A 24,904-nucleotide genomic window follows, 5' to 3' on the forward strand; every position below is an offset into this window, starting at 1 on the left:
CAGTATGGCCAGCGCGACCCCTTTCCGCGACGATGGGCCTACGCTCGAGGCTACCGAGGCAGAGCTGTCAAGGTCAGTGATCACAACAGCGACAGCTACAAACGATTACTCACACCGTACAGGCTTCTCTCAGAAGAGATATCCGTCCAGACCGAGTAAGTCTTCTTTTCGAGCGATCTCGTAAGGTATCATATCTAAACTCCCACACAGGCTCGACAAGTTCAAGAGCAAGGTTGCAGAGCTCGAAATCAGGCGAACAAATGTGGGCAAGGAGTGTCATCACCTCACCCGCATCGTCGCTGAGAAGCTCTGCCGCAAATTCGTCGACAAGTTCCACACCACTCTACCACCAGAGCTCCGCGAGATGGTCTACGACTACGTCTGGGATGAGCCCATGCTCAGGCTGGTCTTCCATGACGTGACCTTGAACGAGAAGACTTCGAACACTAGGGGTTTCCCACGGTCCCGCGCGTTCACTGGTCGTCGGGTGCGAGACAAGATCAATTTGGCGCCTTGGTCCGTACCCTGCAGGGGAGACAGCTGTCGTTGTTTCCATTGGTGGGAGCTTCCACTCTGGGTCCAGCACCAGTATGTGGGAATGGACGTCGCCGTGGAAGTCGCCAAAGCATACTATCGCAACATGTCCGGCCGTCAGTTGAATGCTTATCACCTCCACGAACTAACCGACTTCCTGTCTGAAGATCACTTCCACCTCGGCGTCAAACCTCTCGACCACATTCGCCGTCTAGAGCTCTCTTTGGAGGAGTACGCTTTCCTTCAAGACGAGGGCCAAATGGAACACTCTATTCAGACCAAAAATGGCCAAGACATCTTCCAGCACTGTTTCGAAGGGCTCTTGGACGTGCGTGTCAAGAAGGGTTTCCACCTGACGATCAAGCTCCAATGGGACGGTGATCACATCTACTGTATGCCGGCTCTGGAGCGCTCCCTCAAAGTGGTTCACACGTTGATGAAGGAAGGCGCTAAAGTCACTGTGCTTGCTTTTGAGATGAACTACCGCAAAGAGTACAACGTCTCAGATTACTACGCACTTTCGCAGGAAGACTGGCAGGCAAAGTGGATAAAGAGGATGCGAAAAGCCCTTCGCCTCCAGCGCCGTCCTCCTGCCTCCCTCAGCGACTCTATGATGGCGTTTATTCATGGTCACTCTGGTACTGATATTGACATCCTTGACGAAGACCTCGTGGGCGATTCACAACAAGATAGGTCGGAAGACGATGCGTTTGTGAGGGCTATGGCCGGCTTGAAAGCTCCTCCCGACCCGAGCGCTCTTCTTTTTCCCATGTGACGGCTTTGGACGCGTATGAGCTGTTGGTCAGCGTCTGGAACATCCGAGCTTAGTCCTGGATACTACTGTTTGAGTCGAGACTAGGGAGGCACGAAGGGGTATCATTGGCCAGCAGACGGAACATTCGATGCTACAAGACACTTAGGGTCAATCTCATATTACTGTAGTCCTCCGATATATAAGAAGACCAGATCAACCCATTACACTTTCCTTCATCTTACGTGAGGAAGTCTGTAAAAGAGTTCATAGTATCACAACGTCCAAGGAAAAGTCTAAGCACTCATAGAAGGTTGTCAGCCTAGAAGACCAGATTGCAATGGAATTTTGTTACTATATGTTCTGGGTCCTCGTGCCCATTTTGGTGTTACTAGTTTCAGTGTCATATATTTCGCTCTCGTTACTAGCACTCTTCGAAAGCTTCGGCCCCGCACACAGCAGGCCCCTTCAAAATATATACACTTCATTATGACGCTTTCGGTGGACACTGGTCGAGGGGAGTTACCAGCTTCGGCTGCTTTGTTGTACCCATTTCCTCTTCTCGGATCTATAGTCTTCTTAATACGTTTTTACGCCGACGTAGACTGCAGCGCATCTGTTCGGTCTCTTCATTGTATGAGGTGGTTCAATATGCAAGATCTTTCATCTCTTGAAACATTTACATCCATCGCAGAGTATCGCAGAATATCGCAGAGTATCGCAGAATATCGCAGAGTATCGCAAGGACAACACACTCACAGACAACCAATTCAGACAGTATAAGTGATGCGCAACAGCCAACACGGCGTTACAAGATAAGTTCAATTGATTCATTCCAGATCCCCACCAAATGTTTTGTTGCCTAGTAAAAGACCCTGCCGGACGTCACATCGCCCCGTTGATCAACACCAAGTAAACACCCTCAAGGATGACGACAAATCAGAATCTCTCCAAAGAAATAAGCCCAGCGATAAGAAGGCTCTGGCAATTGCAGGCCCAAGAGTAAACGCCAAAACGCACACCCAGATGTTTTGTAACCAGCAGAAGAAAAAAAGGGAATCGACCCGTACCCGACCAGCGCCATGCTTGCTATGTACATTTGCTGCAAAAGAAAATGGAAAACTGGTAATTCGCAAACGAGATTAGAAAAGTAGCGATTAAGTGGTATCGTGCTTAGGACATTACAAGGAACTTCGTAGACAGAGGTGTCGCTGGATAAGAGATGGTGAATCCAGCGAGAAAGATCAGATGAGAGCGCAGCAAGATAATGCCTCACTAGCGCTACGCTGCGGGCGAGGTCATGGGCGATATGGCTGGCGATTCATCGGTACGCCGGTTATCGCTCGTTCCCGAGACGATGGTGAATGGCGCCGTGGACCCCGCCGCTGGTGGGGCAGGCTTCACCGCTACACCATTCGGCTTCGGCGTCAAGACCGCGGAACCGGGTGGCGTTGTGTCCGACTCTTCTTCTGGAATAGTAGGACAGTATGTTTTGAGGACGTGTTTGAGGGCGGGTCGGCGGATAGGTTTCGAGAGGAAGAAGTCCATGCCTGAGTCGAGGCATTCCTATGACTTGTTAGTATAACAGTAGCGAGATCAGGACGCTGATTACATACCTTCACGTTACTCTCCTCCGCGTAAGCTGTCAGAGCGACAATGGGGGCCGAGAAACCAGACTGTCGGATCAGTCGCGTTGATTGCAGACCATCCAGGTTGGGCATTTGGACATCCATGAAGATGAGGTTGTATGGAGCTTTGCGTTCCATACTTTCCATGACCAAGTCGAGCGCTTCCTGACCGTCCTTTGCGACAGTGACATCGTACACATCTTCAAGCTTCAACATGCGCAGTACAACCTCTTGATTTGTCTTGTTGTCTTCGGCGACGAGGACCTTTACTTTGTCTCCACGTTTTGTTGCTTCGGCTTCAACACGCTTCATAGCGGCGACCTGCGAGTTTGGTGATTCCAATGGCGCATTCGAAGCGAAGAAAGGCTGACTAAGACCGACAAGACGAGGCTGGGTATCGGTGTCGAATGCAACTGGCCCGGACGGAGCAGTAGCAGCGGTGTTCCCAGCGACGATCGGGCCACTTGTAGCGGACTGTATCGAGCGGGCCGAAAGCGCGTCATCATGTGAGCGACCTCGCGGCGGCTCGTCGATCGATAAGCTACGGCGCGGTGTCCCGGTTTCCAGGTTCACGTTCCTGGAGCTGGCTGTACTGTCGGCCCGACTTGTAAGGTGCTTCAACGGTATTACCATAGTGAAGACGCTTCCGTGCCCGACCTCACTCTTGAGACCGATCGTGCCCTTCATCAAACCAGCCAGCTGCGAGACGATACTCAGGCCAAGACCGGTGCCACCAAACTTCTTGCTTAGACCCAAGTCGCCCTGGACGAAAGGCTCGAATATCTTGGCATGTAAATGGTCGGGAATACCTGGACCAGTGTCCTCGACTTCGAACTCGAAAGACAACCACCGTCCCGGTGGGGGTGTTGGGGCTCGCTCCTGAGCCATATAGCGGGAGAACGCATCTCCCTTGCCCATGACGTTGATGACGTTGGCGGTTCCGAAGTTGTCGCTCGGTGTCGCAATTGAGACGGATCCTACCTCTGATGCGGAGGCTCTTACGCGAGTTTTCGAGTTGCGCGTTGAGCTCTGCCTTGATTGCAGAGACGCCTTGCGACTGTCTGACATGTGTGCCTCTCCAGGACAACGGATAGTGAGCGTGACTGAACCACCCTGTGGCGTAAACTTGAGACTGTTCGATACCAGGTTGATGACCACCTGAAGAATTCGATGTTGATCGCCGTACAGAACCATGTCCTTGAGTCGACCAAGCCCGAAAGGTCCGAGGTCGCGAAGCTCGTTCGGCCGTCCGCTATCGTCCAGGTTGTTCTCGTATGGTCCTTCGAATTCGACAGCGAGCTTGATGCCGCCCTCTCTTGCTTGCTTTTCGAAAATGGCCAAGACTTGAGAGCTGATGTCCCGTAGCCGGAACTCTTTCTCGTCAAGACTGAGCTGTTGACCGACCTGGTTCTTGCTAAACGTCAAGAGATCTGTCAATAGATTGAGTAGCAAGTCTCCACTCTTGTAGATGATGCCTAGCGACCGTCTCAACTTGTTTGGGTCGTCTTCCGACATGCACACGGCGCACATGCCCAAAATACCGTTGAGTGGTGTCTTCAATTCGTGCGAGATGTTCGCAATGAACAGCGTCTTGCTCTCGTTTGCCGCCTCGGCCGCCTTCTTGCTCTGTTCGAGCTCAGCTGTTCTTTGTGCCACCCGCTCTTCCAGCTTCTCATATTGCATCATCAACTCATCCGTCATCTCGTTGAAGGTCGTTGTCAGATCCGTGAGTTCATCGTGAATGAAGTGTTTACGATCCTTGACTTTGCCTGGAATGCGGAACTGTCTCCGCCTCTCGGCTTCCTTCTTCTCTGCTCGGTTCATTTTTGCGTTTCTCCGGTAATGTATGATTTGACCAAAGAAGCCCTCTTTGCGGGCAAGGGCCGCATCTTCCGAACTGTCGTTGGCGCCATCGTTTTGCGAGCTGAAGTCGTCGTCCTCAAACATGTGAGGCGCTACTGTCTTTTTGGTAGCGTCGCGTAATCTTCGGATGGGCTGACTGGAGAAGTGTGCCACGGGAAACGCCAGAAGTAGCATTGCACCCATTGTGCCAAAGACACAGGCAAGGATGACGTTCCGGAGGTGGTAGATGGGTCCCCAGACCTCATCGTGGGTTTGCTCTACCACAATCATCCAGTCGACCATGGGACTGTTAACGACAGCGTACCCAACGGCAACATCGTCGCCATCCTCGTTTCTAGTAGAGATGATGCTACCAGCATTGTTGGTGGCGCCGGTAGGCTTGGTGAAACCCTTGCGAATGGCGGGATATCTTGCCCAGTCGAATGGAGGCGGATCAAGAGAGGTGTCGTATTGGCCATGCCGTTGCACCTTTGCTCGCTGTGTTGGCGGGGCGAGGTAGCGAACCTGTACGTTCTCGGGAGCGTTGGGGGTATCGGCGTCGTACAGATATGCCGGAGGAAAGGTATTCGTGGCATTGTCCGGGCCGAACAGCAGGGTAAGACCACTGTTGTCTAGACCTTCCATGGCGTTGATGACATTGGTAATCAGCGACGCGTCCAGGACAGCCGTCAGCCATCCTAGAGTGTCAATGTTGGACGTGTTGTTGATGATGGGTATGGTGACTGAGACCAAGCTGAGTGTTTCGTTGACGCGGTAGGGCCCGGTGAAGAGGTAGCTCGTGTTGTCAATGGTCCTGCCTTCGTAGTGTGCCTTGTAGGTGTTGAAGGTGTCGTTGTAGGGAATCGTCTCAACAGAGAACTTTGGGTAGAGCTCGGGAATGAAGCCGTACTCGTTGTCGCCTAGCGTCGCATTCGTGCCGTCGGGCTTAAGTATGGGCAGCACAACGTCCGTCATGCTCTGTGCGGTCCGGTGGAAGACGGAGCGCTCGGAGGAATTGAAGGGGTATATCTGGGCCTGGACAGCCACACGGGTCCGCATATCACCAGAGAAGATGGCATCGTAGTCCTCCTCGACTCGGGCCCAGTTCGTCTCCGAGGTGTTGCCGTCGTAGTATCGGTTGAGGGCGGCCTGTGGGGAGAGGCGGTTCGCAGCCTGCTGGGACAGGATTTGCATCAAGTTCAGATTCGAGGAGAGCTGGGCGGCTTTGAGCGAGGCTGTCAGCGTCAGGCGAGTCGAGCGGATGTTGAGCACGAAGTTGTGGTTGGTGAGCTGGCAAAGTCAGTACCAGCATGGACGAGTATGCAGCGTCGATATGTACCCATGTTGCGACGGCTATGACGGCCAGGCCTATCATGGACGCCAGCAGAACCAGACATCCCAACTGTTCGCGGATGGGAATCCGCATCTTGACCATGGCTCTGCGAAGAGTCGCAGGCTATTCTACCGACGTGCTTTGAGGGGAGCAACGCAGCCCGGGAATAGTGGGAGAATGCGCAGCCGGGGCGGATCTCACTCAGCTGTCCAAGCGGTACCGGCGAGCTGACAGACGCGATGACGGGCGGGTGTTGTGGGTAGACAGAGGGGAATGTGCGAATCCCATTCCTCGCAGCGGGCGGCGGCGGAGTTTTCCAAGCGTATCGTCGACGATCAGTACAGGATCTCGATTAATCTGGGGCGCGGCTTAGAGGGCAGGCACGCAGGCGAGGTGGAGTGAAAGCACGACCAAGGCTGCTAGGCCCGAAGCAGCGCGACAGGTGCGTCGGCCTCTGGTGGTGCAGGGTTTATATTGCTTTTGGCCGCAGGTCCCGGGCGAACGATTGCGAGCAGCGGACTGGCGAAAAGAGAGGACGAGCGGGTGCTCTGGCGGGCGCTGGCGATGAGTGTGAAGCTGGACGAGCAGCTCGGCGGCGGCGGCTCGGTGCAGGTCGCAGTCGCGTCCACGGTGGTGGAAAAGGGCAGAGGGCGGGCCTCCCGGGGCGAGATTAGGCGTTGGTCCCTTTGGGCTAGACGCCTCGAACGTTGAACATGGGCTGATGGCTCCAGACCCAGGCGAAGGCTTGGTTCGCCACAGCTTGCAAGCTGGCCCAGGGCAATGCATGGACAGAGCAGATTGCGCTGTGCAGAGGCGTCAATTCTGGACGCGCACTGCTGTCAGCCACACTCGGTGTCACCACGCTGTCTGCTGTGTGGTGTTTGGGGCGCCCTCGCAGCGTTGCCTCTCCACCAGCAAACACGAGTTCGAGGCACTTGGCAAGCGGGGATGGCCTTGTCGTCTTGGACGGGCCCGTCTCCACCTGCTCTTTTGATCGGCAGATTGGCTCGAGTCGGTGCGATCCAGAACCTTCGCCCGGGTCGGGCGCGCATAGGGGTTAAGCGTCCTGCCTCGCCTCCGAGGCATGACTGGCATGAAGCCACCGGCACAAAGAAATAAAACATCACGTCAAACATCAACATTACAACGGCTGTTAGGTGGTTGCTAGCAGTCGTTGCCCGGTCCGCGCCGCTGTCTCGAGTAGTGCGCGAGCGCTGTCACGCCGTTTTCTAGCCTCATGACGCCGTCACCCACGCTTTGGTAGGCCATGCCCCAGATCGACACCCATCTCGTCTCTAGGTGCTTTCTCGGCCCTTCCACGCGTGGCACAAGCACAGCAACATGGTACCTTTCGCGTCTTTCGGTCAGCCAATATCTGTATTGCACCACCTACTATCAAACCTTCAGCTACATGCATACTATCCTGCCCAGTTGCCCAGACTCGAGTAGCCTGCTGTCGAGCCCCGGTGCAGCGACGGCAGCGGCATCTCTCTGGCCACCGACCCTACTCGCCCCAGTCCATTCGTCTTCGGGTTCGTGTAGTTCCTACCCATTCTTTTGAAGAAGGTAACGACAATCATGACACCACAGACCACCTTGTCGATACCGCCTGGCGCCAGCGTCAGTCCGTCGCGGAAGATGGCCAAGTCGCCAACCTCTGCACCTCTCAGGGCGAGCACGCCCTTGTCTGAGAATGTAAAGCGCGCAATGACTTTGCCAGAGTCCTTGTTGCTCAGCACCAATGCAATTGGCCGCATGTCGAGTGCCCAGACGTACGTCTTGCCGTCGATGGTGCAACTCCAGTCCTCAAAGTTCATCGACTCCATCTTGTACCGCGTACACGAGCCATCCTCCACGGTGTAATCGAAGTGTGCGCGGGGCCGCCAGGGGAAGCCTCCGTCGTTGTCATAGGACAGTGCGGCTATGTTGCGCTGTCGCATGTCCTGCGAAGTATGGAGCACCTCCATCTCCGGCTTCTTGGAGAAGACGCGGAAGCTGTTGGTTGTGATCCGGTACGAGGGAGCGACGGGCGCATCGTAGGCAGCGAGCATTTGTATCTTGCGATCATACTGGCGAAGACAGTAGGTAGCGAGGGGCCCGTCGTGTGCGCCGTAGGCAGGAGCTGGCATAGCCTCGTCATAGCCAGGAAGCTCGTCATCGTGCTCGACGTCTAGGAAGTCCAAGGCGTGTGCACGCAGAGTGGCGGACATCGTGCATTTAGTTGTCTTGTCTGCTGCTAGTCCAAAGGCCGCGGCATATATACCCTCGCCGCACGCATTGCACTCGTAGGGAATGCGACACCCATCGCGCGTGTGAGCAGTCGGCTGGCCTATGACGAGGACAAGAGCTGGTGCCGAGCCAGTCATTCGCTGGGTTAGTCATCGCTACACGCGTGAACCTGCCCGATGCTGCTCACGTCGGCCACTACACGCCGAACAAACGAATATGAGCGCCCCGTAGTAAAATCGGCTTCCTGGACTGCAGACGCGTCAAAGCTCGTGGGGTAGTGTCTGCTCCACAGGAACAAGATCCATCTTGCTCCCAACAGCTGCTTTCGGGTCCGTGCGCTCTTACCCTGTCTGAGATACCGGCAGGAGCACCAGCTCAGTCGACCCCAGCTAACATCGTGAGACCCGGCGAAACCCATCGTAGACTCTTGCAACACGTGCGAATACATGTCGTTGCTATCCTCTATTTCTCGTGTCGCCCCGCAACCCGCCAAGCTCCTTTAGTCTTACGTGCATGGCCTACCTGCATCTTTCCACATCACAGCTCCCTGACTCAACATCTCCACCCTCACTTGCCCTCAATCCCAGGCAGCTGTACTCTTATACCAACAACCACTGCCAAGATGACAGACCTCAAACCCCTCGTCTTCTACGACATCTCCTCCCCAATCCAGCCCCGCTCCTATGCACCCAACCCCTCCAAAGCCCGCCTCGCCCTAAGTTTCAAAGGCGTTCCTTTCAAAACAACCTGGGTCGATCTCCTCGACATCTCCACCGTCCGCAAAGGACTCAATTGCCCAGCCACACGTAAGCTAGACGATGGATCCGACTTCCACACCCTACCCATGCTGCAAGACCCGTCCGCAGACAGGGTCATCGGGGACAGTTTCGACATCGCCAACTACCTCGAAGACAAATTTCCCAACTCTGGTGGCTGTCTTTTTCCTAAAGACTCCACCCACACTGGACTTGACTACGAGAGTCCGAACAAAGACACCATGTTCTATGCACCCCTCACGTTGAACGAAGGGGCCAAGCATGAGGCGTATGCAAAGTTCAACACCCACGTCGACGCCACATTCTCTGCTCACGTGGTGCTTGTTGCTCAATATATGCCTTTCAACCCTGAGACGGCAGATGCCGCGAAAGCACAGATGAGCAAACGTGCGCACTTGGATTCCTGGGACAGTATCTGCATTCAAGGCGAGGCTAGAGAGCAGCTCAAGGTAGCGTTCAAGGCGGCGCTGAAGTCGCTGGCAGATCTTTTCATGGTTCATGAAGAAGGGCCGTTCTTGGAGGGTGAAAAGGCGAACTATGCGGATCTTATCGTGGGTGGATGGGTGAATATGATGGCTTCTTGTATGCCCACTGAAGAATGGGATGATTTCCGGATGTGGCATGGAGGTGTGTTTGGAAGGTTGCATGATGCGTTGCAGGAGAAGTACTTCGTGTGCGTATAGTGAAACATTTTTGAGGAGCGATAGTCGTTGCAACATTCGATGGGATACATGACGCGAAGTAAAGGGGTGATAGGAAGAAAGAAAGAAGCGCTGTTGTGATGGCGGCGAATAGCACGTGAACATATCCAGTACCTGAACGCATTTTGGTTCCCACTGTGATAGACTCAAGCATCCTACTCAAGAACGATATTCTGTCGACGAAGATCCATCATTAGAGCTTCTCCATGCATCACTCCGTACACGAATGACTCTCCGACAAGACAGTAACGGCCATTAGGCAAAGGCCGCAGCACAAAGGGAAGACCACCGCGATACAGCACCCAGACCTCGTCGCCTACACGCAGTGACCTCGCCCCCGTGCCCATAAACCCTCCGCGTGTTTTGAATAGTCTTCGTTGTCGGCCTGCGCTTTGATCGAGCTCGTGCTGTAGCTGCGCAAGCCCGATTGGCGAATATGTACCATTGAACATACTCTCCACCACGGCAACTAAGCGCTTAGAATACGATTCGAAGCTGTACGGCGAGTCCGGTGGTTCGAGCTCAAGGAGTTTGCGCCAATCTGGATATACAGACTCTGTCAGTGGCGAATGATGAGGTTGGAAATCGTCAGCGCTGGACCATGGAGTCAAGCGATGCCGGATCTGGAGGTTGAGGATGTAATCAATGAAGAGTTCGCCTGTTTTTACAGGAGCAGGGTATGTATGGTTGTAGATGTCGGTAGTTAGCGTTCGCCAGAGTACTTCGACACGCGATGGTGCCTTGCCAGTGCCGCCTGGGTCGGGGTAGGATAAGTCAAGCGCAAGGGCCAGGTTCACGATGCTTGCCCATACCGCTGGAGGGTCTTCCGATTCATCGATAAGCAGCGAAGTCTGATCGATTTGATCTAATCGATGTCCTTGCACCGGGAGAAGTCCTCTTTTCATGCTTTCTACATCCGGACGCCAGGCGCGGTTGCCAGCAGCATGCCAGTATGCCGGACCACGATAGCGAAGCGGGTAAGGTTGAAGCGGCACGCTCAAGTCGGGTACCCAGGATGGCAACCCCGATGTCCGTCTTTGCGAGAAGTCCTCCACGTGTGACAACCACGAAAGGTTCTTGTAAGACGACATGAGTACCGCTGTAGTTTGTGTGAAGACCTCCTGTACACTGAGATTGTAATCTGGCGTAAGTGCGTTAGGCTGCGTACGAAATGGAGACATACCCCGGTTGGCCAGGCCGAGAAATGCGTACACCTTGTCCCTGGGATCTGAAGACTCTGAAAAGCGGTGCTTGTCGAGCAGGTTCCGAAAAGACGGTTGTTTGGTCGCTTGACCGTCGTCTCTGATCAGTGAAGATGCGAATAGCCGGGTATCATTGAGATATAGAGGGCTGATGCCGACAGCTAGCTTCGACTTGAGAATTTGCTTGTAGATACCAGGATGTTTCCGCAGCTCTTTTACATGCTTTAGTTTGTCTGCATGGAGATGATGATACCATCTCGTGAGCTTGACAAAAGACAGCGTTTTGGATAGAATTTCCCAAGGAAAGACCTTGTTACCACAGACTACCAGAGCCGATTTGCCAAGTGCGATCTCTTGAACGACCTGATGATATCAGTCGTCGGCTGTGCATGTGGCTATTCGTTGCAAACTCACCCAAGCCCTCTTGAACCATGGGCGGTTGATGAGGACTATGAAGCCTAGCCAGTTGTAGAAGGTGAGACCAGTAGAGGATACTAGCTGACTCTCTTCGGGATTGTAGAAGGATGTGTAAGGTACTAGCGGCCAGTGTTTCTCGGGAATAGCCGCTATCTTCTGCATGGTAGTGACAGCATCCAACGTGTACTGATCCTCTTTGCCTAGCCAGACAACAACTCCATCGGCCCTCTTGAAAACATCACCCATACGGGCAACCTGGGCATTCCTCTCCTCAATGTCTGTTTGGTTCATGCACAAAAGGTCTATCCAGTAGTAGGTCGGGGTCTTCGGCATATGTGGCATGTTGATAGCGTTGCTGAGCATTTGCAGTGCATCTCGAAGGTTACTGGTGACCTTGAGAAGACAGCCATCGCATATGATGGTGTGGTGGCGGGTCGATTCTACTGCGTCTTTCGATGCAGGTTTCAGTCCTACTTCATACTGTCTCGATGTTCCTGATATGGAACTGGCTTGAGGACTACCCCATGTGTATGACAGAGCTTTGAAGGAAGGCGCATCTGCAAGCTCAGTAACCTTCAACGAGCAGCGAATGATACCGTTGCTTGTCACTGGTAGGAGCTCCAATAGGCGTATACAGGTAGGCGATGGCAGACGCTCATACTGGTAGGGTTTGCTGTTGCTGAACACAGACAGCCGCGGATTTCGAGTGACGCGGGCGTGGCGCACGAAGTTTCGCAGCCTCATGAGTGGATCGAGTAGCGTCAGGGCGCACAGGCGCGTCCTGCGTCATTTTGGATCATGACGCGCGGGGTCGCGATGTGGGGAATGGTGTGCGTCATTGGCCCATTCGCGCTCAGTCAGCCAGCCTCGCTTGAACGCGGCCTTGTCGGCAAGCCTAACCAGCAGGCACGGTGCATGCACATCATCCAAGTTTCAAAATGTCTGGAGGCCTGATCGGATGTCAACCAGATTAGTGATGGAAACTATAGTTAGCTTGCGACAACTTCATACAGTAGTAACAAATACGCCAGGCTGTAGACCGATCAGCAATGGTGTGGTATCGGTACAGATTGACCTCTATGCCGTCCTCCAAAAGAAATGGATGTGCCAAGCCTGGGAAGTGTGAACTCTCGGGGCGCCAAAGACCATTGAGGAATGCATAGACGTGGACATATAAGTGGTTTTTATTATTGCATGAGCATCCCGCTTCGGGATGGTTTCGTACGACCTCTGTAGTCTTACCGTCGCAGTCCAGCCATATTCGAGCAATCATCGTCAGATTAAACCATTCAACTCTACCAAAACGTGCTGTTGCTTGCTTGGCTAAAGCAGTTGTAGACGGACGTGACAACTTCCGCCATGCAAGACACGCCAGAGCGCCGCAATCCTTGCCGGTACTATGACCCAAGAGCCTATATGTGACAATAACGGCACAAGGTACGGTAATATTGCGCAAAGCATGCGACATGGTTGTCATCCATTCCAAGGGTTATCGAAACTCTATCTTATGATTGTCCAAGAATAGGTCACATGTGATTGAGAACATTAGAAGGCGCTCGTGTTTGATGTTGAGAGGCATGAATTTCATCTCAGTTTACGTGGTGAGATTGCGCTACCAGATTGCGAATTGTTGGCATACTGGGATTGGCCATTGCAGTACTCTAGCAGTAAGGTGTTGCGTCAATGTGATCGTCTGGGGGAATTGCAGACTCTGTACGGAATCTGTTGGGTCTGATCTGTCGTGCCTCTATATCACTGGTCAGTCGGTACAAAGGCGGTTCAACGACCGGTGAGGTTGAATCCACAACATCGTATGTGGGTATCATTGGCGAAATGCATACCTGTATGCTAGCAAAGGGCGCATGCAGCCAGGGTGATTGCAATGAAGGCGGGAATGGCGGGAAACGAGGGACAGGATGCGGCATCGATGATCAACACACATGATAACAAGGTTGATGGGCAATGCGCTAGTTGACGGGACACAACCGCGGTGCGAGGCTTGTCTGTATGGGCCCGATGCCGACGCCGACGGGTAGTGATCTTGACAGGCAGGTTACACTCGCACTAACGGCTCAAAAGAGTGCTTCATTTGTCCTTCTCCCTGTTCTGAAGGTACCAACGTGGCCTAACTCCGTCACACCCGCTGTCAGTAACATAGCTGTCAAAATGCCGTCCCTCATCGCTTCTGCGGGTGCCCATGGTGACTGCAAGTAACCCACGTTCTCGGGGCGTCTGCCGTATGACCCTTGTAGTGAACACAAAGGAAGGGCTTGCTACAAGGCTCTTTGCTGCCGTGAGACACTAGTTTTGTCACTCGGGTGGGGAAAAGCGCTGTTGTGTGACCCCGAAATTGTATGCATGCATGCCGTGTGTTAAGGTCCATAATGGACAGATGAAATGCTGTGCTCGAATGAATCCCATCCACCGTTGGCGGTGAACAATGCCGATGCGGAATGTCACATCGCCATTTCGTTGCTGAGGCTGGCTGGCTGTACATGTAATGTATGTAGCGCATGCAATTATACATACAATCGCTCTTTATGCGGAGCGACTTCCAGAGCTCTAAACGAGGAACGTCCAGAAACTTGGATAGACAAACTCATCTTCGAAGATGCGCCTGACCTGCTCCAGCACGAAAGACTCCACCTTCCCGACATTCTTGAGGACCTGCTTTCCACTGCCCTGGCCACCTATCTCGCTTTCGACTTTGATGTTTTCCAGCAGACCTCCGATCTTAGGTCGTTGCACAGGCCGCGGGTTTTGGCCTTGTGCGTCTGTTTGAAGACCGTTGAAGCCGGTCTCGCCGCCGACTAGAGCATCTGCGTCATCTGGTGACAAGAAACAGAAATGGGCCCGCTTTTTGATGTATGCCAATATCGCAACACCGTCAAAGGTGAGTCCGGTGATGTTTAGCTTAAGAGGAATGCCGACAAAGCTTGGCATCGGGTAATCCAACAGGATTTCCGCTGTCAGTGACATTTTGATGTCGCCGGAGTATTGCACATGAGTCACAACCTGTATGTCATCAGGACTCTTCTCACGCATGCGGTGAGGAGACGCAGACGGTGTCCGCGCATAGCTATGCTGAGAAGTACCATCGTCTGATCCGGCAAAGGACGGCCTCTTTCCCTCGTCCTGTTGGTGCCTTGAGGAAGGCCTTGAACTTGGATCTGGGTGAGATTGCGGTGTGAGGGTTAGCGAGTTCATGGACGCTGCGTTCCGCAAACGCATATTTGTTGGCGTAGTTGGCCGACCGTGAGGGTTCTCAAGCCAATTATGCAATTGCGCACCAGCTACAGCAGCAAGAGGCGTGGTAGCGCCGGAGAGACCTGCACTCAAAGGTAGATGGAAGTAGTTCATATTGGAGGTGCCACCAGGGATGCCTGGCGTGAGTGCTCCATGAAAGAATGGGCTGCCTAGTTCGTTGGGAGCCAATGACGCGCGTTTCGTGGATGGCCGAGGAAGAGGTTGAAAAGGGCGTAACCTGGTCTGAATGGGAGTGTGTTCCTCCAAGTCTACCTCTCGGCCTCGTTCCCTAGAATGGCTATCCCTTCGTGAACGACTGGGTGGGTTGCTGGAGTCGCGTGACTTGGCGTCATGCTGCGTGTCGCCTTCCTCTGGCCCGTCCCCTTGTTCGTCTGGGTAGTCCTCATCATCCTCGTAAAAGTCAGGTAGTGGGTCGCATATGTCTTTAATCTCAATCTCCGGGGGTACGCTGCCGAAGTCGAATGAGTGCACGTGAACTGAGCGGATGAAGCGTGGCAGCGTCACCTGCTGAAAGCGGTCGTGGATGAAGGCGCGTATTGTCTCAGCGCGCGCGGAGCCCTCTGCACCGCCTGTGATGGTGTCCCAGTTGATATCAATCGACATGGCTGCGGAGTGGAGGTTGGGGTTGTCGACAGAACATTGAAACTCGCGGCTGCCGAGGCCGAATGAGGAAGCGACTACCGGGCCGAGCGCACAAACGACGCCGAGCCGTCGAACCACTCATCATCCTGACAACGAAGTCATCGCTTGCGCATCTCATTTCTTCACGAAACGTGCGGGTGTGATGAGCTATTCGCGTCTGCATCAACACCCTGTCACTCCTCCGACCCCGAGCCGACTAGACTCAACACTTCATAGCGAGACCCGCTGCCGGTGTTGTCTCAAGTTGGTACAGGATGCGACTGCACTCGAGCGAAGGTCGTCTAATTGATGAAGCGAAAGGAGCCGCTTTGCGTCGCTGCACGTACTAGTACAAGCGCCTTGCTGCAGATCGACCATGTGATGTCTCGCGGAATCAAGAGCAAGGGATAGAGTGGTAGTCACAAGGGTCGGCACTGGTACATGCAAAACACCCACCACAGGGGATTAAATTAGACTGAAGATGCCAATTCAGAGGGGCCACGGCGCTCTCGAGTGTCGATTCAATCAACCATACTAGCTTCAACAGCGTGGCGAGAAAAGCCTGATGGGGCCGGTGCACAATCACACGCATGACAAACGACGCTATTGCTGCGTCTATGTGGCTCAGTCTTCGGTTGAACCGTCAAGGTGGTCAGGCTGAATGCCTTCTAGAAGACGCGTTACCCGGTTGGCTGCAGATGACCAGTGCGGAGCTTGACGCATATCAGGTGCCAATATACAAGAGTCTCGGTTATTTGGCGATCTGGATACATGTCTGCACAGGCCGCGGCTTTGCTGTTGGTCACATGAAAGCAATGCACTCACTTGGACTGAGTTTACTGCGAGAGTTTTCAGGCAGCCATGGAGGCTGAGATACATGTGGCAGCATGGCTGGGAGAGACGCCTCTAAGCTTACGGCGTTGAACATGCTACGGCCCGTCCCTCAGCATGATCGGAGGTGTAATAAGACAGCCATATTTTGAGCATCATACGACGGCGACGCTCCTGTTCCCAGGTTGAGACTTGTGCCCGGTGCACATGCTAGCATGTGCTGCATGACAAGACTGGAGCTTGATTGATGGCATCCTATCACGGGCTTAGAATAGACGGTGCCTTGACCACGTCGTCTCGTTTACCTGGGTATTAGTGCAGGGCTGGTATACAAGGGAGTCAGACCCAATATACAGAGCAAATAGGCGGCTCGCGTGATTGGCGCAGCTCGCCGACGTGGTTCGAGAGCTACATGAAATGTGATTGATGGCATCGCAGAGGCCGTAAGCCAGGGCGATTGGCGAAAAACGGCATTGCATATGTTCCTCATGCGTGATACTGTACCGCAGATCAGCGCAGATTGATTGGGCCGCGACGGTCTCGAGATCCGCGGAGGCGGCGCAATAGAAGAATGGGCTCAACAGATGAATTATGGCAATCCGAGAGAGAACGAAGTGCCCATCTCGGATGCCCAGGGTTTGATTGACTTGCTCGTATACTGGCCGTTTCCCCTCGTGTCAACGTCGCGGAGCGCCAGAGACTGCAGACAGAAATATAGTGATAACAATGACAAGATAAGAAGAGAGAACCGGTGCGGTTCGCCGTCGGCGCATGGCGCGACAAGATTAGGAGAGCGTGGTATCCATGTAGTAAGAAAGCTGCCGAGTGGCACGAGTAAGAAAGTGTCTCGCAACACCAGCCTGTATCCAAAACGCCGGACTTGCGGTGCCCACAGTCCAATTAAGAGACAATACCCAAAGGGGACCAATACTTTTTTGAAATCCGTGACGCCGTGAAATGCAGTCCTAGGGCTAGAGCCTCAATGGGGAGCTAGCTGTGTATCAGGGCCAGAGAGTCGCGCGACGAGAAGCTAAGAGAGAGGAGGTGCTTGGAATGCGAGTGCGAAGGCGGGCTCGATGCGTGCGACTGGCTGGCCGTGATGGGGTATCGTGCGAATAATTTGACGGGAGTACACTATAGGACGAGGGGGGTTAGACACGTGTGACGCGTAGGGTTTGGGGAGGGCCGGGCGCACCTGTCTCAATGGTCGCATCTATCACACTTCTCGTCGTGCTTGACGGTCTTGGTGTTGCAGACGCCGCATGGAGCTGTTCTTGACGTCGCGCATGGCGCCTTCTCAGCAATCTCGTGGCCGCAGCCATATTTGTGTACGACCTTGGTGCACATGTTGGCGGGGGCCGGCGAATGGGGCAGGCGCGGTCGTACGGCGGGGGTAGCGCCTTCTGCAGCGGCGTGGGAGACGAGGAAGGCGGGGTGGCAGCTTGGGGGCGCTGATTGGCTGGCGGACGGGAGCTCTTTCTTCTTGCAGGTGAGGGCGAGACTGCCGTGCGGAGCGCAGCTCAACGGGCTCGCGGGGAAGCAGAGGAGAAGACGGAGTTGGAGCAGGAAGAAGAAAGGCAGGCCAAAAAACAAGCGTGACGCGGAGAAGATAGGCGGCCGGCGGAGGTATCAAAGCTTGTTGGCGGGCGTGGGATGGTGCTGGACTGGTCGGGGAGGAGAGCAGAAGAGCAGCAGCAGGGTAGGTCTACTTGGTCGAGCGGGTGAGGAATTGGTCGGAGCGTCCAGAGGGGATGCAGCGGGCAGCGTGGAGAGTTTTATAACTTCGACATGGCAGCGAGCCAGTCTGACGGTACGCTCCAAAGCTCTTAGATTACCTTCGCTCCCGTTTGCAACAAGACGCGACAGTCTTGTACAGCCGTTGGCTCCGTGCGGAAAGGCAAGCACATACATACGCGGAGCTACTAGCCTTGACGCCTAGCTGCAGCCAGCAAGCCAGCATCGCATCAGCCAGGGTGATCCCGCCTCCTTGTCGAGCGCCAGTGCTGTGACCAACACGCCGTGAATGGCCCAATCGCCGTGCCTGGACACCCGACGACCGTTGCTCTCCTCCTTCACCTGCCCAGGGTCTGCACACTTGCGGAGTCAACCCGGCACTTTGCCAGGAAACACCCGCTGCGCCAGCTCCGATGCTCGTCCATTTCCATTCATCTGCGCCTGAGGTACTTGGATACCACGCAAACAGGACATGCAACGCCAGCACTCTCGCGGCAGCAGCAGATTCCCTTGGCCGGTCGGATGAGGGCCCCGTGCATCAGACCATACAGGGCTGACTCTCTCGTCTGCATCTTACTCGTACGGTACAACATGTGCTGTTGATGGACGTTGACCTCCACTACTGCAACAGTCCGTCCGACAAGGCTAGTTGCAACATTGTGCCAGACGGATAGCCGCATGCTCGCCTGTGACGCCAATGTGGATATCGCCAACTGACCTCAGTCGCATTGTCGGCGGCCAGCGCCCGAGTCTGTTTGCGCGTCCTGACTCACGCCTCGACTCAAGCAGAAGTGGTCGTCGACCAAATAAACGCACCCTGGTTCCTGTCGCGACCGCACATCGCTGGCACATGGCACCCTTGTGAATGCAATTCGACATGATGAAAACACGCCGGGGGCTCTACAGTCCTCGTCATGCGCTGTCGATTCCAGCGCGACGGACACCACGGGTGGAACATTGGAGGCAATAATAAGGGCCGTCCTTGCATAACGTCAACGCAACTCCACGACAGCTACCTTAGGGCGAGGTCAAGTGAAGCGTCTGCTGTCGAGTCTAGTTGTTCGGTGGGCCAAATTTGGACGCAAGCTTTAGCGTAGTGATTGCGACCTACGCCCATGAGTCGAGACGAGATGGAAACGTCCTCACCTCAGTCGCCTACCCAATTTAGAATCCTGGCACCAAACGAACTGCGGATTGCAAACATCTAGCCGACAGCACGCCCGTCAAATGAGCCACCACGTCAGCGCCGGTATGAAGGGGATCGTGGTTGAGCCGGCTTGCGCAGCTGGCCCGTCGCTCACCAGACGTGATGACTGCCCGTCTCCACATCCCGGCAACAGTACGAGCAGTCACCTGGAGCGCAAAGCCATCCTACACGAATGGACACGTCCCCTTACGGACCGCGATCGAGATACAGGCGCTACTCGTCGCATGCTGTGTACCTAGCCTGTCAAAAAAATGTGTTGCACAAGCAGTCTCCAACGGGCGACAGGGGTAGTTTTGCGCGCTTCGCCCGACGTGGCCTAGCGTCACGGCCCGCTCTTACCTGATCGACTTGTGCGACCTGGAGCTCCACAAGTGCAGATGCGCCGTCGGTGATCAAAAAGCAACGCGGACTGTTTCGTTTTGCGAGACGCAGGAATCAAGTCCGCGCGACTGCAGAACTGGCGCGCAGAAGCAACCTACGTCTTTTTACCTGCAACAATCCTGTAAAGTCTGTTGCCCTCGCCTGGGGTGCTATCGCCCACTTGGGCCAGGGTTGTGTTTCGGCAGATCCATCCACGTTTGAGGCACGGAGGCTCGCGGCTGTAAGATTAAGATGTGACTCGTTTTCCCCTTTGTGTGTGGCTTGTCCCACGTCTCCACGCATCACAGCAGCCTCATGTCACCTGCTCCGGCTGTTGCTCGGCACTCGACCACGCTCGAGAGCTGATCAACGATCAGCATCGTCCGCAGATCAGTGCAGTACAAGGTGGAGATTACGAGAAGAGCCACACCAGTGCCCATGCGAGTGCCGGCCGATTCACGCACAATTCTCAAAGGATCACTTGCGACTCAGCGCCGTTCAGGTCAGCCTGGCGGTAATCTCCAGGATGCGCATCTCGGTTGCGCTTACCACACGCGAAGGCACTAGCTCAGGCCACGCTATGCCACGGTGCGCTTGTGACAGCGGCCCTATCCTTACATTCTTCCGCTGACCACAAAACCGTTGGCAGCTCCTCTCGCTAGCATTCATATCAGGATAGCAATTGCTAAGAGGCACAGCATGCCCCACTCCACCTGTACATATATCATGGCCGCCGCCATGACTAGCACCAAAGCCATGCGTCAACCTCGGCGTACGCCTGATCAGCAACTATGAGGACCGGGGCTGCCCCGCCTCATGACGGACAGGGTGTCTCGTCTACTCTCGGCACCGTTATGACTTCTTGGTTATCATCGACGAGATCATAAGCAATCTTACATGTTGTTGAGACTCTTCCCTTGTCAGCTCATCTACAGTACGGCCTGCATCCGAAACAGAAAGCTCGCTGGCATAGGGTGAGAAAGAATATAGTTGCACATGCAGCTAGGATGCAGCTCCACAGGAGATGCATCCATGGACAGCGGTAGTTACCGGAACCCAGCTCCAGAGCCCATTGCAGCCTCACGGTGCGTACAAGCTCCGCATAAATGTTGCTCATCTATATCCGTACTCGAAAGCATTGGACACTGAAACCGATAAAGCTTGTGGGGTTAGCAGCAGATCATCAATACTTAGAAAAGCGGCCAAACGGGCGTTTTGCGCACCCTTTCAGGCAACGACAACATGAACGACATAAGGGTTATATCGAAAGTGCCTGCCTTAGCACAAGCCAACGGTTAGTTCACTGATATGATAAGATATAATTTGGATGCTCGCATTCATATCAGCCCTCTAAGCGAAAGCGAGGCTTAGGCTACTGACGTACCGGTTCCATTGCCAAAATGCCGACGAGAGAGTTTTTCCGCCGTTTGACAACTGTAACTTCCGGAAGCCGCGGAGGCCTTCGGTATAGATGCAAGGTACAATTGACACGCACAATGCCTGTCGATCATCAGGCAAAGCGACCGAGCAGGCAATGCTAACCACTGCAAAACGTACTCGTGGTTCATTGGCGGAAGGATTGTCCGGAACTTCACGGCTCATGGCGGATGCAGGATGCGGCAAGACCATTTGCTGCTACTAATTTGCGAAACACCATCGGCAAGTAACATAGATCAGCGTCAACACATCGTGACTTTGGAGATAAGCCAGTCGCATATACACGCTGTGCAAAATGGGCTAGCAGATGATTTTGTGAAGCGCGCTATCAACGCTTCGCAATCCAGTGGCCTACTGTGCGAAAAAGCAACCCCGGCATTAGCGTAGAGCGGCCTACTCGAGTTGCATGAAGCTGCAAAGCGAGCATTGATCCAGGAAAAGTTCCGGACGTTATGTGTGGCTATAGACGCGTAGTCATCCGGCTTTCGCGGTTCGCCAAGATCAGGTCACGCGGCGGATGTGCGTTTCGCACGCAAGCCAACGGTCGTCGTAGTGTCCGGCGTTAATGGTGAGTTGCTAGCTCTAGGAAAGTTTGTCGGGGAAGATGCGATAGGGTTTAGGAGCCAGGAGCGAGTGCGAAAGCTTATGTGCCGGACCATGCGTAGCCCGACGCAGCCTGAGAACTCGTCTTCGTCGCCCTCAATAATCTGGACCTTCTTCTTGCGACACCCTCCCTTCGCGCCTGAAGCTGTCGCAGCCCAGAATATCGTGATGATCTGTCCTGGCACATGCAGCTGGTGGGGGCGGTGCGGGGCATCCACACGTGGGCCTTTTAACGGTTTTCCATCATTGACGTCACAGCAGGATATTTGCGAGCAACGGCAATTTTCACACTCGCGGACGACTCGGTCTTGGTTCGCTAGAAAGAAAATGTAGTGGCGGGTTCAAGGATGGGCTTCAGCAAAGGCCATTTCTCAGCATGCGATTCTCGAATGGCAGGGGCTAGCTGCCGGGTACATGGCAAAGTTGAGTCTCGCGTGGCACATCGGCATCGCTCGGCACTCGATGCAGACGTTCAATCACGATGATCGAACATCATCTTCTTTGCCATTGGCTGGACTGTACAGACTCCACTTTCAAGCGCGTCGCAAACACGCAGTCGCTGTCCTGATGGAGCTGTGCGGTAGAGGCATTAGGCAACTCCAAGCCGAAGTGCAGCGAACACACGTCGCTATGACGTCGAAAAGTAAACAGTCCCGGCAGTACAAAGACGGGCGCGGCGCGCGCAGCAAACGGCCACCACACCGATTGACATCGCCAATCGACTCAATCTTTGCACACTCGACAAAATGGCGTCCGAAATCATAGGCAACGTCGCAGAGAAGGCCAAGGGCCTCACCGGCGAGAAGACTGGCAAAATGGCCCAGCTCGCAGCCGTCACCAAGGATGTACACGACGACAAGTGGCGCATCACCAGCGACTTCGGTGTCAAGCAGAACAACACCGACGACTGGCTGAAGGTGGCGACCGATGACCAGACCGGCCCCTCCCTTTTGGAGGACCACTTCGCTCGTGAGAAGGTATGCAGACCAGACCTGGCCACCAAGACCGAGTAGTAACATTGTCAGATTCACCGCTTCGACCACGAGCGCATCCCCGAGCGTGTTGTCCACGCCCGTGGTTCCGGCGCGTTCGGAAAATTCACTCTCTTCGAGTCGGCCGAAGACGTCACTTCAGCTGGCGTCCTCACCGACACATCGCGCGAGACCCCCGTCTTCCTACGATTCTCCACTGTACTGGGTAGCCGTGGCTCCGCAGACACCGTGCGCGATGTTCGCGGTTTCGCCGTAAAGTTCTACACAGAGGAGGGCAACTGGGACATCGTTGGCAACAACATTCCCGTCTTCTTCATCCAGGACTCCATGAAGTTCCCCGATGTCATTCACTCCGGCAAGCCAGAGCCTGACTGCGAAATCCCCCAGGCACAAACTGCACACAACAACTTCTGGGACTTCCAGTACATGCACCCAGAGGCGACGCACATGTTCATGTGGGCCATGTCCGACCGTACCATCCCCCGCTCATACCGCATGATGCAGGGTTTCGGTGTCAACACCTACACACTCGTTAACGCCAAGGGCGAGAGGAGCTTTGTCAAGTTCCACTTCACACCCGAGCTCGGTGTACACAGCTTTGTGTGGGACGAGGCACTCAAGATAGCTGGTCAAGACCCTGATTTCCACCGCAAGGACTTGTGGATGGCTATCGAGAGCGGCGCCTACCCCAAGTGGAAGTTTGGTATCCAAGTTCTCCCAGAGTCTCGCGAGCACGACTTCGACTTTGACATTCTGGATGCTACCAAGGTCTGGCCTGAGGAGCTGGTGCCTATCCGATACATTGGTCAGCTCGAGTTGAACCAGAACCCCGACGAGTTCTTCACTCAGACTGAGCAGGTCGCCTTCTGCACAAGCCACATTGTCCCTGGTATCGGCTTCAGTAACGACCCTCTCTTACAAGGACGCAACTTCTCCTACCAGGACACTCAGCTCTCTCGTCTGGGTATTAACTGGGAAGAATTGCCAATCAACAAGCCAGTTTGCCCCGTCATGAACTTCAACCGTGACGGTGCCATGCGCCACACCATCACCAAGGGCAAGGTCAACTACTGGCCTAACCGCTACCAGACCGTGCCCCCTGCCACCGAGAAGGAGGGTGCTTACATCGACTACCCAGAGAAGACCGCCGGTATCAAGGCTCGCATGCAGAGCAGCAAGTTCAGGGAGCACAAGAACCAGGCCGAGCTCTTCTACAACTCCATGTCGGAGAACGAGAAGATGCACATGAAGGACGCTTTTGCCTTTGAGCTCGACCACTGCGACGACCCTGTGGTCTACAAGCGCCTCTGTGAGCGTCTCTGCGAGATCGATCTTGAGCTTGCTCAGACTGTTGCGGAGATGGTTGGTAGCGATGTGCCCACTCAACAAACTCGCCCCAAGCACAACAAGAAGGCCAAGGGTCTATCGCAAATGGACTTCATGCCCGAGAAGCCTACCATTGCCACCCGCATGGTCGCTATTCTCATTGCTGATGGTTACGACAAGGTCGCTTACAACGGCATCAAGGCCGCCCTGACCGCTGCCGGCGCCCTTCCCTTCACCATCTCTCCCAGGAGAAACAAGATCTTCGCCGAAGGTGAGGACAAGAGCGGCTCCGGCGTTGTAGCAGACCACCACCTTGAGGGCCAGCGCTCCACCATGTACGACAGTGTCTTCGTGCCTGGTGGCGCCAAGTCCATCGAGACCCTGCGCAAGAATGGCCGCGCTGTTCACTGGATCCGCGAAGCTTTCGGTCACTTGAAGGCGATCGGCGCTACCGGCGAAGGCGTGTCGTTCATCAAGCAGGCCGTCGACCTTCCCGGCATGGAGTTCTCGGCTGCTGCTGATGTTGTCAACAGCTATGGTGTTGTCACTGCTGGTCAGGTTCACGCCGATAGCTTCAAGGAGGCTGTCAACATGGCCAAGGAGGCCAAGGACTTCACCAGCGCGTACCTGTTCAGCATCTCGCAACACAAGAACTTTGAGCGCGAGACTGCTGGGCTTAACCAAATGGCTGCCTTCTAAGGCGTGATGGGAAGAGAATGATGATGATACGAGGCTAATAGATCCTTCCTTTCATGAACGTAGATAATTTTCAATGATACCACATGAACAATTTTACAAAAGATTCCAAGCCACTCATGTTCCTTTTTAAGCTATCAAGATTATATCCTATGATGCGAGAGCAAGCGCCTGCCATAAAACAGCAGAGATGGCGTCCATCATCTCCAACTCTGCCCGCAACTATAGGCGCCGTTGCGGCTTTCACACACTTCGACTTTTTTTCTATGTTCACATTGACCCAGACAAAGCATCGAAAGCGATGCGAGGGTGGTTCAGCTTCGAGGTTGGCTGCATATCGACTGACTAGTGTACATGCGTTTCGCTAGAGCAGAAGCTATGTAGGTCCAGGGATGAGTATGCGATCCTAGTGAATAG

At 54.4% G+C, this 24,904-nt stretch overlaps 7 protein-coding genes across 7 annotated transcripts; 3 read left to right on the forward strand and 4 right to left on the reverse strand.

The window, feature by feature from the left end:
• Positions 1 to 4: 4 nt before the first annotated feature.
• J4E85_010202 (uncharacterized protein) lies at positions 5 to 1,309 on the forward strand (the record flags this gene model as incomplete). Its single annotated transcript, XM_051474415.1, has 3 exons — positions 5 to 72; positions 123 to 155; positions 211 to 1,309. 3 exons carry the CDS (start codon positions 5 to 7, stop codon positions 1,307 to 1,309), a joined length of 1,200 nt encoding a protein of 399 aa, XP_051321908.1.
• A 1,257-nt stretch (positions 1,310 to 2,566) lies between these two features.
• On the reverse strand, positions 2,567 to 6,190 carry J4E85_010203 (uncharacterized protein; the record flags this gene model as incomplete). Its single annotated transcript, XM_051474416.1, has 3 exons — positions 2,567 to 2,851; positions 2,902 to 6,045; positions 6,095 to 6,190. 3 exons carry the CDS (start codon positions 6,188 to 6,190, stop codon positions 2,567 to 2,569), a joined length of 3,525 nt encoding a protein of 1,174 aa, XP_051321909.1.
• A 1,316-nt stretch (positions 6,191 to 7,506) lies between these two features.
• On the reverse strand, positions 7,507 to 8,298 carry J4E85_010204 (uncharacterized protein; the record flags this gene model as incomplete). The annotated part of the gene is made up of 1 exon (XM_051474417.1): positions 7,507 to 8,298. One exon carries the CDS (start codon positions 8,296 to 8,298, stop codon positions 7,507 to 7,509), a length of 792 nt encoding a protein of 263 aa, XP_051321910.1.
• A 641-nt stretch (positions 8,299 to 8,939) lies between these two features.
• On the forward strand, positions 8,940 to 9,776 carry J4E85_010205 (uncharacterized protein; the record flags this gene model as incomplete). Its single annotated transcript, XM_051474418.1, has 1 exon — positions 8,940 to 9,776. One exon carries the CDS (start codon positions 8,940 to 8,942, stop codon positions 9,774 to 9,776), a length of 837 nt encoding a protein of 278 aa, XP_051321911.1.
• A 173-nt stretch (positions 9,777 to 9,949) lies between these two features.
• On the reverse strand, positions 9,950 to 12,157 carry J4E85_010206 (uncharacterized protein; the record flags this gene model as incomplete). Its single annotated transcript, XM_051474419.1, has 3 exons — positions 9,950 to 10,935; positions 10,978 to 11,359; positions 11,411 to 12,157. The coding sequence occupies 3 exons, from the start codon at positions 12,155 to 12,157 to the stop codon at positions 9,950 to 9,952; spliced, it is 2,115 nt and encodes a 704-aa protein (XP_051321912.1).
• Positions 12,158 to 13,975: 1,818 nt separating this feature from the next.
• Positions 13,976 to 15,283, reverse strand: MDM12 (Mitochondrial distribution and morphology protein 12; the record flags this gene model as incomplete). Its single annotated transcript, XM_051474420.1, has 1 exon — positions 13,976 to 15,283. The coding sequence occupies one exon, from the start codon at positions 15,281 to 15,283 to the stop codon at positions 13,976 to 13,978; it is 1,308 nt and encodes a 435-aa protein (XP_051321913.1).
• Positions 15,284 to 22,219: 6,936 nt separating this feature from the next.
• CAT1 (catalase A) lies at positions 22,220 to 24,490 on the forward strand (the record flags this gene model as incomplete). Its single annotated transcript, XM_051474421.1, has 2 exons — positions 22,220 to 22,450; positions 22,499 to 24,490. The coding sequence occupies 2 exons, from the start codon at positions 22,220 to 22,222 to the stop codon at positions 24,488 to 24,490; spliced, it is 2,223 nt and encodes a 740-aa protein (XP_051321914.1).
• Between the last annotated feature and the right edge of the window lie 414 nt (positions 24,491 to 24,904).

This window comes from Alternaria conjuncta, assembly GCF_024043145.1.
Source record: "Alternaria conjuncta strain BMP 0040 chromosome Unknown scaffold_21, whole genome shotgun sequence".
NCBI lineage: Eukaryota > Fungi > Ascomycota > Dothideomycetes > Pleosporales > Pleosporaceae > Alternaria > Alternaria conjuncta.